This window comes from Ischnura elegans, chromosome 11 (genome assembly GCF_921293095.1).
Source record: "Ischnura elegans chromosome 11, ioIscEleg1.1, whole genome shotgun sequence".
Classification (NCBI taxonomy): Eukaryota; Metazoa; Arthropoda; class Insecta; order Odonata; family Coenagrionidae; genus Ischnura; species Ischnura elegans.
Window position 1 is genome coordinate 85,849,866 of NC_060256.1, and position 12,464 is coordinate 85,862,329.

Sequence of the window (12,464 nt, forward strand, 5' to 3'; positions counted from 1 at the left end):
TCCTAGGAACGCCGATTTGGAAATATGTGCCTATTAGGGCGTAATGCCTTTGGTTTAAACATTTTAATGGCTTTGGTTAAAAACAGCCGGTTATTCTATTGGGACACTACGAAATTAAAACGCAAGAGCATCATCAAAACATTGGTGGAATAACTTTTCGCAATGTCATATCGGAAATAAAATTATGATATGGTCGTGTGAAGTGAAATAAGTATATATTTCGTCTTTTCATTTCAGTTCCTCCGGTGGATGTCGAGGCAGTACTTGGACGCAGCGTTCAGCTTCCATGTGACGTCACGCCTCCGGGTCACGACAAAGTCTACATGGTGTTTTGGTTTCGGGACGACGCGGGAATACCACTCTATAGGTGAGTACATTACAACATTACGATTATTTTTTCATCACCCATTGCGTATCTAATTCGCACAAAATTACACAGGCCAACAATGAAAAAACTTTTTTACTGATAATACCTTATTCTTATGTTTTTAAAGTTTCTGAATCCAAATATGATGGTTTTAAAGTTGTATCACCCACCATTTATTTACATTTTACAGTTAAGTTTATGAAATCAAGCAATATTTTTAAAATTTAACAGGTTTTGTAGTTATAATTTAATTGAAAAAGTAGGTATAATGAACGAAGATATTGGGGGACTAATGTTGGTACTTCACCGAGAAGTTCAGCAAGCGATTCATTGCAGAAAAAGCTACACAAGAAGCTTCAAGGAAAAAAGGGAAAGAAAATATAGACTAATTCCTGTTGACAAGTGAACCCTGTATTATCACGATGTAGTAAATACTAACAATTTTCTCAGGATTTAGTGAGCAGTAAATACAAACAATTTTATGTTTTAACATAGTGTTTCATTGATTTCCCTATATACCGTATAGGGGTATTAGACTAAATATTAAATACATATTGCTTGGAAACTATGGGTGATACAAAAAAAGTAAGGCCAGGTTCGGATTCGGCACATAAAAATCTATAAAGATTTTAAATTTTTTTGTTGGCCTGTGTTATAATTCTTATTAAATCAAATGTTTGAAATAGCATATGGAGAGTGACAATGAAATGTCAATGGCGGCGGCGATGATTTCTACGGCCTCGATTAGTCAACAACGATTACAAATTGAGTTCCAAAAATGAGCAAGTGCAAAAATAGTGTTGTATAATTAGTATTTATCATGGTAGTGAAAATATATTTGGGGTATTTACGATCGCAATTCCGGAAAACTCGGATTATGTGCATTAATTTTTAACGGTTTGGCTACGATGTCCTCCTCTTTTCGGTTACATAACAGTGCAAAACCCTTAACCCGCGAGCGGGCTCGCTGGCATACGTCTATTCTTACAATATACTTTGACTGTCTATTGTGCGAGTTTCGAAAGCTCGAAGTATTGTAGCTAACATTTTAAGATCGGCAAGGACACCCGACACCCGTGGCATGCAAATTACGCCGTGCAACCTGCCGTGTACCTGGTGCTTTGCCTTTCCTGAATGGCCTCGTGTATTCTTACAATGTCATTTTGACTGTATATAGTGCGATTTTTTAAGGCACAAAGTATTATAGCAAATTTTTTAAAAAATCGGCAAGAGGAACGCGATGCCCGTGGCGTATGAACTACGCTGCGCGAACGGCCGTGTACTACCTGTACCACCTGTGTACCTTTATATCTATATCACCTATAAATGTACAAGCTTAATCTAATTTCTACAAGTAAAGATAAATTTGAACTAAAATCGAGGATTATCATGTGAATGCATACCTATGTCGTGGAAAAAGTACGCCACGTGCCAGGTCGTGTAAAAATATGAGTCGCGCCCGCTCGAGGGTTAATATATGCGCGTATTTATTCAATTCATGAGTTCAAAATATTTTTATTCAATGTAATGTAATCATATGCGTGAATACATTACACACCCATTGCCTCACCCGTGTTGATGAATACGTTGCAGCTATAAAAACTTAAATGCCCCCTTACATTTTTGCGGACAATATGCTTTTTCATACGGCTAAAAAATAAAAGGCTTTACATATATATGAATCTATAAATAAAGGAAATTTTATATTATGCTAAAAGTTTCGATGGCGTTTTAATCAAATAAACGGAGAATCATTTCGCCGTTTTGACGATAATCTCTCGAATCATGCTTCTTTTACCGAATAAAACCTTCCTTTTTTTCCTTTAGGAGCTTGTCAACTCAGGCTGAAGACGAGTTTTGACTGTTGTTCTATCTGTTCGGTGGTATTGAAATCGCAACTTAAAATTCTTATGATGACATTGTTTGGTGAATTATGTGCAGCGTTGAAAAAAGCTGTGCCTTTTTTCATTTTTATTGCTATTATCTTCACGAAGAATTTCGGCGTTTCTCTTAATCCTAGAGCTCATTGCAGACATGGAAATAAATTACATTGCTCAAAAAATTGTTGCGGTTTGCGAGGCAAAAATAGCTCTCAATTCTTCCTTACAATTTTCCTTGGCAATTTCATGATTGAGTTTTTAGGCTATGGGACGTGGGAATTTCGCTGAGCAAACGGCATCGCGTGCATTGGCTTCAAAAGTCAAGATAAATTGTTCTTTGCCACGGAGGAGGAGAGAAAGATTGCATATTCTGCGCGAAAGAGGGAGATGACGGCTTGAAAAGAGGAGACCCAGCGGGTGAGTAAACCGCATCTCCGCATTCATTTGTCTCTTCTTACGTCCAAAGAACGGATTTAGCACCTGCCCATTGTTGAGCCTTCAGCTCTTAGTCACGGCAAAGGTCATTCCTACTGCTTACCACTCAGTTGAAATGGAGGACGCGAAGGTGTTTTATCAGAATGGCCATATTGTTAAATGAACATCTACGTGCATACATGTTACCCACCTCAATGGGTAGATGGGATTATTAAAACGCATGTAGCAGACTTCCTTTATTTTTTTCCGGGAACGGTGTGTTAAAATATTATCCAAAGTGTAGGTTTGTTATTTCATCGTTTCACATGGCCTCTACAATTCTCTGACCATATCCCAGCTGTCATTTTAGATTAAATCATTTGTTAAATGTTTAAACAAACTAAGCCCATCGCTTAACCTCTGGTTCTATCGGGACAACTAGCCTCATTTACTTAAAAATATTTTTCGCTCCCTCTTCGTTCGTAGCATAGATCACTGGTCAACAATCCTCAAATTGGTATGACGTAGGTCTCATATTTCTCCAATCGACTAATCATTCCATGCTTACGTATAATGTCTTCTCTTTCGTATCCTTCTTTAGCTGTTCGCTATATTTCATTCAAGGTCTTATGGCCTTTTCTACCTGTTCCACATAGTAGTTTTACCTATCCAGAAATTTTTGCTGCTGAAAGGCGGATGAAATTTTCACGGGTAATCTGAGTTTTAATTGGTGATGGCTAACAACCCTATTACAAAAGTCAAAAATTAAAGTAATGCATAGTTCAACTACTGCGTTTGCCATTTATTTAAAAATTATAATCATTAACTTCATCGGAATAATCACTGCATTGATATTGTCAATTAATTTAACTTTTCTTCACCATTGGACAACATTTTGCAATGTTGTGATCCATCAGTTGGCTTCAGCTGCTTAGATACACAATGGTGCAATTAGGCTCACCTCATTATGATTCGCAAAGAAGTCAGAGCTGTGCTGAGGGCTTTCAGTATGTGCTGCTACCTGGCGGTGCCAAGTGTATGAATGCCTCACACCATTAAGTTTCTAGGTACATAGATTATTTTAGAGTCGGTTGGTTGCCTTGGATGTTTTAAAATCAACAAAAATATACTTTCACCAATATTTTCCTCAGCTCATTATCCATTTACGATCTGGCCATCATCCCTCATGGAGTGAATTTGAATCTTGATTTAACCGACGTGACGGTGGGTAAGATTTACGAAATCCTTAGGAATGGCAGCTAGTTGAGACTTCAGAGGTCGAAGTTTCGAATGCTTGACATCTTTCAGAATGGTTATCATGGGGACACTGCTAATCGAAAGTTTCGTTCCTCAAATCCTGATCTGGTTGTCTATAGACTTGGAGAATCACGTCATTTCGTTCCCGCAGAAAAAAATCGAAGTATGACGAGAAACTACTTTTTTCAAGTACTTATTGATTGATGTTATGATGTTTTTTTATGCATTGACGATAAGAATTTTTCACAAATATGAAGAATTTGTTTGATTTATGATTTTAAGACTTATCATACGCTTAAGAGTCAAGGAACATGGGCTCTGAGATAACTGTAGGCAATTTAAATAATGTTTAAGGATTTATATAGCATATTCTGTTTTCATTGGACTCAACTACGGTATTTTAGCCGTTTGTTAAAACATGCTCCCCATTACTCCCTATCGACAAGACACCCTGCTGTATATTTGCTTACCTTTATCATTGAATAAAATATTTTGATTGATGAGAATTTTTCCCCAGGAGCCATAGATAGTATTTCATAGTTGCAGTGTATTGAAATGTATGAGATTACCTACATACCCAAACAATAATTACCAGTTGGAATTGCAGCATTACAAAAAAATAGCAGAACCATTTTGTAAGTAACTTATGTTGAAGTTACGAACAGTACAAAGGCATAAAAACCAAAGACCACCAGAATTTTCCCTTGAAAGTGTTACCGAAGCATACTCAAATAAATGATTTCATCCTCTCCATCAAAGTATCATTAGACTTAATTAGGTGCTTGTTTTTTTTAATCAAGGTAATTTCATGACTGACCGCGACCGTATCAAAATGATTGTTGAGGAAACTATGAGAAAACCAATGTCGAGCAAACAAATATTGTGTCGTCCATAAAGTTAGGCTAAATTTAACTGTACTTTGATCTTCGTCTAGCTATTTTATAGGTCATAATGTATTGCATCTATTAAATCTCAGAAGTGTTTCAAAAGAGCCTAAACATTTACCAACAATTTATAAGGCAGAAAGCATGAACTGAAACAGATATATTTGGTACTTATGGGTCGTTACTTATGAATTCATAGCTACTATATAATAAGTGCCATTCCTGGTGGCAATAGAAATGAGGAATTTAAAAGGAGAGGCAAATTCAGGCTAATTTTTGTATGGTTGACAAAAATACGAGACGTAACGTTTTTATACAAAATATATGTAACATATAAGTTTTTAATTCATTCACACTCAGTGATTAATCTCGAAGTTTGGTGCGGATAGAGCTCAACTCGAAATAAGCCGCAAACATCGAAATTTCTGTTATCCAGGGTAGAGCAGTTAGTTTTAAACCATTAAATTGTTTAACTATGGTAAACTTTAGTTATGCATTCAGTAATTTCCTCAAGGAAAGGTAATATACAAATATACAAATCTGTTTCAGGCTTCAAGAGGTGATATTCTAACATGTTAGTAAATTAAAAGCTACTTGTAAAATTTTAAAAATTTTACGATTGATTTGTAGCTGCTAAGTGTGATAATTTTGTACATTTTTCGATTAACGCCTTTGGTTTTTTCACGCGAAGGTAATAATTTCATATTAATTTCAGGAGAAGGTAAAACAAAATATATTGGTATTGTAGGTAATACTTGAAATTTTCCACTATTATCAAATTTATTACGACCAAGGTTTCGATGTAACTGCATCATCTGGTGAAGATTGCCAAGACCTAGACGACCTAGGTCGTAATGCATTTTATAATAATTAAAAATTTCAAATATTTATATCAATATGGAAAAAGTCTACTCCACCACGCTTGGATCCTCGTGAAGATAGTATGAAATATATTGGACGTAGCAATAGCATGAAATGCATTGGAACCAATCGTGGAGGGATATTAAGGTTTTGTGGAACATCGTCAGTAAATTATAATTTTCTAAGAAACAAGAAGTTTACGATGTATCCTCTTATTCATGCAGCATTCCTTCTCTTATTTGGCTGAAATAATGTAATGTAATCATATGCGTGAATACATTGTACACCTATCACCTCGCCCGTGTTGATGAATACGTTGCAGCTATAAAAACGTAAATGCCCCCTTACATTTTTACGGAAAACGTACTTTTAAATACTGCCAAGGCTTTCATTATCACAGGTCAACAATCCTAGGATTGGTTTGACGCAGCTCTCCACTCAGTTTTCCCATCAGCTAATCTTTTCACAGCCAAGGCTTTATTTAGATATAAATCTATGAATGAAGGAAATTTTACATTATGATAAAAGTTTCGATAGCGTTTCCATCAAATAAGCGGAGAATCATTTCGCCGTTTTGACGATAGTCTCTCGAATCATCCTTCTTTTGCTGAATAAAACCTCCCTTCGTTCCTTTAGGAGTTTGTCAACTCAGACTGAAGACGAATGTTGACTGATGTTCTCTCTGTTCGGTGGTATCGAATCTTAAAATTCTCATGATGACATTGTTTGGTGAATCATATGTAGCGTTGAAAATTTACGGCAAAAGCTGTGCCTTTTTTATATTTTTATTTCTATCATCTTCACGAAGAATTTCGGCGTTTCTCTTAATGCTAGAGCTCATTGCAGATATGGAGATAAATTACATTGCTCAAAATATTTTTGCTGTTTGCGAGGCCAAAATTGCTCTCAATTCTTTCTTACAATTTTATTTTTCTCAACACCCTTTCCTCAAAACCCCCGCCATCGCACCCCTCTCCCTGAGAAGAGAACGTTCCTCCCTTTCCTTAAGCTCCCGAGCCATCACCAATTCCCCAGTCCGAGGCACTGAGAGAGAGATCCCTCCTTCCCACGGCAACCTTCCTACCCCTTTCTGGGGAATACATTAATATTGAGACGCTTAAGCTTCCCTGAACTTCGCAAGCCTCCTCACCTAGAGAGAGACGGTAAGGTGTTTCTCCCGCGCGGGACCTCCGCCCTCTGTAGCCGCTACGATCCTCCGCCAGACACCGCAATCCGCTCTTTCGAAAAGAATCGCACCTGGCCTCGTTTTCCACCTTCCCTTCGCCTTCCGCCGCAAACGCCCATTCATCCCTGAAATTGACTCGCAAATGCTGCCTCATTCGCATAATTCCTCCATTACTCCTTTTTTTCCCTCTTTTGATTCCAATCAGTATTTTCCTTATACATACACCAGCAGGTACCTACTGATTAAATTAGGAAGATCTAAAACAAATCTTCTTGGACATATTATGCTTCGCAAGCCGTGTCTATAGGCTTCTCACAAGCATATATCTCTTTTATGTGAGCGTTTGGTCATCATTTATGATCTTTAAGCCATGATGATGCTTACAGAGATGAGAAGAATGAAGGAGATAAGGAGATTATCCTGAACACTGTTCCACGAACCGTCTAAAAGGGCTTCTAAGACGCTTGCGTTAGGCTCTTGAACTATAAATTAACTATGACATAAACTCACAAATTATATCTGATTCGCCTAACTATCCGTGCTTTTTTTCCTCTTTTAAATCCCATCAAGGTTTTCAACCTGCAACTTGAGGTACAAAATAAAAACAAGGATCGCCTACAAAACTGAAACAAATAGTAATTTTCATACTTCAGTGCAAGTTGTCACAATTGGATGGTGGTAGCCTTAAACTCTTTTCATAAGTGCACACAGGTTTAATTTTGAAAGTTCCTTTTTACAAACATTCAAAGCTTCGGTAAAAGGGGGTCAGATAATTTCTTTTGGCCATAACCTAAATATCTGAAACCATGACAAGAAAAACAACACCCTCATAACCTTTACCCTCCTTTACCCTAACCAATACCCTCCTTTTTTCATGAAATTGCAATAAATGTATATACCTAAACCAGCAAATCAAAACGATGAATCAATCGGACGATAGATAACCTATATAAATAAACACCTTGAGCCGTACTTAACCCTTCTGTGACTTTGCCTAGAAAACTTAGGCGAACGACTGTGCGGGGTATCTTGAGTATGCCATTTATAATTCATAAATTATATGCTATATTTTAGTCTTACCGGTAATTCAACCCTATGACCCTTTTTTAATGAGATAATATCGTCTTTTGTATAATTTGTAAATACATTATATAGCAATATTTAGTTTACTACACTGGTTTTGTGCGAAATGGTAGGAATCTTTCATTTTTGCTATTGTGCCTGTGCATTGACTAACATGATAGGAAAAAACAATTTAAAAACGTCCCATCACGTAGAATATAGGCGTTATTGAAGTCATACAATAATAAAATATATTCCATTCCACTTTTATCCCTGCACTCATATAACAAACAGGTTTTTTTTCTACACGCCAACAGCTGTGCGGGGTAACTCAGTTATCTTAGCAATAAAAATTGAATTTTCAAAAACCTTTTAAATATAAAAAAAATCATTCGTCATCTAAATATCGACAAAGTGGTCCGGCTCAAATATAAAAATATCAACGGGACAAAAAAAAATGCAACATTAATATAATGGTAACTGAGTTACCCCGCACAGTCACGAAAACACTTCACTGCAAGTCGTCTGACTGGCTGACTGACGAGGATATTGAATTCTCGATAGTACACCTAAAATATTGATGCATATTTATCTAATATTGATTGTGGCACTGTAGCTATTATTGAGTACCTACTCATTTATAACCCTGTGTATCTGATTTTTTGCCTTCGTATGTTCTTTATTAAAAAAAAAAAACTTGAAAGAGGAAATTGTCTTCAAAAGAGGGCAAAAATGTCTGTTTTATTCGTTCATTAGAAGTTCCAAAGCCTAGTGAGTAATTCATTCCTACACTGCTTCGGAATTTTCTCCTTAAGCACCGAAAAAAGGCGGTCCTTGGATTTGAGCGTCGCCTCAGGGAGGTGTAACTTCGTAATTCTTGAGTCTTGGAGTCCTCCTTGTTTGATTTATTCAGTTTTGTGACGCGTAACGTACGAGGCTGTGAAATGCATAATTTACCAGCATTTGCTGTCGGCCGTTACTGCCACGAGCCTTAAGGTGCATCCGTGCATCGCGGGCTCCTAAGGATACGCACTTGCTCAATTAGAATTGTCTGTGAACTTGCAGCTGCGTTTGGAATTACCTTCGAAGCTCGCGAGAATGCAAATGTGATCTCACGGTTGAGCGTCTGCAATTTTCACGGCAGTTGCTCTAATTTTTTTAATTGCTGTCATTTTACATTCCATTTACGAACACGCTCGAAGAAGTAGAAGGATATTCTTCGGAAAATGAAGCCTTAAATCAATGTAAAACAAAAATTTTTAATGTTATTGGTACTAATAAGAATGATATCAATGACGAAAAAATACATATTTTACCCTGTATACCTGAGTAATATTGACGTGCAACACTATAACACATTGTTCAATAGATACTTCATAAAGTATGGCTCCATGTAAGTTAAAGTAAAGAGTTAAAAACTTATGATTACTGGTTCTTATCAATCGAAACAAATATCAATGAGTACTTTGAATGCAATATATTATGTGGTGAGCTGGGCTTTTTTATTTCAATCAATTCTGGAAATGGTATTATGTTAATTATCACATTTGACGCTCAGTCAAATCTCGGCTATGCATTGAATCAGTAAAAACTCTTTCGGTACGCTGTAAAATGGTAATTTTATGACTGATTTTCTAAATGATTGAGTTAAAGTCTGCAACTTTGGAGAGCTATGCGATCGAGATTTAAAGACATCTATTTCGCTACGCCATATTTTTTTCATTGCAGAGGTCATTCTCGTCAGATATGATTTTTACAGCGAAACACTTTAAAGAAAGGTCCGATATAATACGCATCCAGTGTGTTTGTGCATCTTGTTGGGTTTTATTCTTGAGCTTATCTTTAAATTTTGTGTACTAAGAAATCAGGAGCACCGGTTTATGTGACCCGTTGTATTCTTGAAGTGCTAAAGAGGTGAGCTGTGGGATCAGTTTTGACAAAAAACAGAGTTAATATCAATACTATGGTGGTAAATTGTATGGTGCAAAATGAGCAACTCCGTGATTTGTACCTCGTAAATTATAAAAATCAATTACCAATTCTTACTCCCATAATGTACGTACAATAATTGGTAACCTATCTGCACCGCGGCGTTTAAGATGTACCCATGACTGCTTATTGTTTTGTGCAAGCTTAACCCAATGAATCAACATTTTGGCACGGGACGAGGGGTTTAAAAAAGTAATTTTTTGAGAGCCCGCTGGGCTACTAAGTTTCGCTAATGACGTTTGTCCTGAAAGTATAACATGAAGCACACCACTAACGCAACCACGGCTGAAATATCTCTAGTATCAATTGTTTGAATTCCGCGTGCCGCGTGGTGAAACTCTATTCTCGTGCATCCATTTGGGTTTAATCCTGGATTTTACTCATGTTCGCCTCAATGGTCCAAAACGAGCGCACATCAAGTTAGCAATTCCAAGTCGCGCGTTTACGTGTTTGCGCTGCTCATAATTATGAAGTAGGTGTCAACTCAACAGTGTCTTGCGAAGGCGAATGGCGGCGAAACATCTTCCTTACACCTTTCACGCCCCCCAAGAATCACAAAACGAAATTACCGCCCGAGAGCACGCCATAGCGTTTAGAATCGCAAGGAGACTCGGCTGCCAAAGGTTTTCTTAGTCGCCGCATTCCCACCCCAGAAGGTTTTACCCAAGCGTTTTAATTCCCGCGCGCAATGACGCACTTTATGTAAGGGCAGACGTTTATGTAATAGTAGGCGAAGGTGTAGGAGACGCGAGGGTGTTCTTCTTCTTCTTCTTCCGCGGAATCCCAAAGCGCCACCGGTGGAGCCATCTAGCGGAGCGCGCCCATTTCCTCGCGAGGAAACAAAGCAAGAGAGCCAAGCGTTCTCATTTCGGCGCGGCGAAGCGACTCGCGTCCCCAGCTCACAGGCCCAGACGGGTTCGCATTTATCAAATACTTGCGAGAGAGGGAGGGAGTGGGGTGCGTTTTCGTCTCCGTTTTAGTGAATCGGAGATTAGAAGAGGTGCGACGAAAGGTATAATAAGGGGGTTGCGAGAGAATAAGGTTGACTCGAGGCGGGCGGACGAGCGGCGAGGTCTTTCTATAAGACGAAGGACGACAATTGCCGGGAGGATTCCGCCATATTTCTTCTTCTCAACGCCTCCCGGAGAATTACTCTCTTTCCTTTCTCTTAAGGCGACCATCTCTTCACCCCTCTCTCTCCTTATAGCGCTTTAAAAACCTTTTCCCAGGCGTCGCTTGTTGTCCCTTGAGTCTTTCCCGCAACTCATCCACCCGACTACACTCCACGCGCGTGTCTTATCGCACAAACCAACCCTTTTCTCAACACCTTTTGTGCTCTTCCCCGAATTTTCCTCTCTATTCCATCACTTCCGCTTCCGAGAATATTCCGATGTCATCATGCTTCAATGCTTAGAGGATTCTATTCTAATCGGCGAAAGTGGCGTAAAAGTGCATGTTCCAAGAACAATCGCTGAGAAGAACCGCATAAAAACGGGATTGGGACGAGCTATTGATACATGATGTGAATTTTTAGTGCTTAATGTTATATTTGAAAATACTACCAGAGGTTCAGGCGATTATAATTACGATTTTTATGGTTATATTTTTTTCAACTGTGACCTCTGTGAACAAATACTGGAATATCTAAATTGCATTGTGTTCTTAATAGAGTTGGGCCGAAATTTTTGTTTTTTTTTCTGATATCATTTCCGAGCTACATGTCGAAATCGGGTCCAAAATATCAAATGTTGAATATTTAGAATGCCAGTGACAAAAATTCCTGTATTCTCCTTGAAATTATAGATATTTGTCGATTTAAATATCGCCCCACCCCTGCACGGAGCGTCACATAATATCTGAATTTAAACATTTGCTATTTCATTTTCAAAATTTTTATTGTTTCAATTGTGACCTTAAGGGAAAAAATTTGGATTTTCTTACTTTTGTCGTTTTCTGAATGTAGTCATTTTTTTGCAACTGCTAAGATACAGTGATTTTGTTTTAGGTGAGGTATCGCTGTTGAAACACCATCAACGATTTATAATACCATTCCTTATTCCTTTAACTGTTGTGTTTTTACTAAAATGCCAGTTTGGCCACTGCTAATAGATCTGTTAATATTTAAAAAAATATACTTTGTGAAATACGAACTTCTATAAGCGAAGCACGTAAAGATTTCCTTACGCCACGCTCAACTACATAAATTCGCACATGGTGCACAGGTATACTCTACTCTAGTCTATCCTTGCTCATAGCGCTACAGAAGAGCGTATATAGTGATTTTGTCATGGATAATTGTGTGACGCACAAAAATATCGATATCAAATATCGAGAATAAAATGCAGGTTTTATTTGGTTTTGATATCAAGATATCGAAAATAAAGATTATCAATAACAAAAATTATGATATTTACCTCAGAATTATCGATATTTTTTAGCATCCACAAATTGCACCCAACCTGTGGAAGAAATGATTTGTAATATTTGAATATATAAATATTGTGTATTTTGCGTATTTGTTTATGAAGAATTATTTTAACAGCCTAACTGCTTCGTCACTAATC

General features: G+C 37.5%; 1 protein-coding gene across 1 annotated transcript in view; it reads left to right on the forward strand.

Moving 5' to 3' along the window:
- Positions 1-240: 240 nt before the first annotated feature.
- The window catches only part of LOC124167659 (neural cell adhesion molecule 1-B-like), a 282,959-nt gene continuing 270,735 nt past the window's right edge, over positions 241-12,464 (forward strand). The window contains exon 1 of the mRNA XM_046545643.1: positions 241-367. Within this exon, the coding sequence (XP_046401599.1) occupies positions 324-367 (44 nt within the window). The 5' untranslated portion in view covers positions 241-323. The remainder of the gene's footprint in view (positions 368-12,464) is intronic.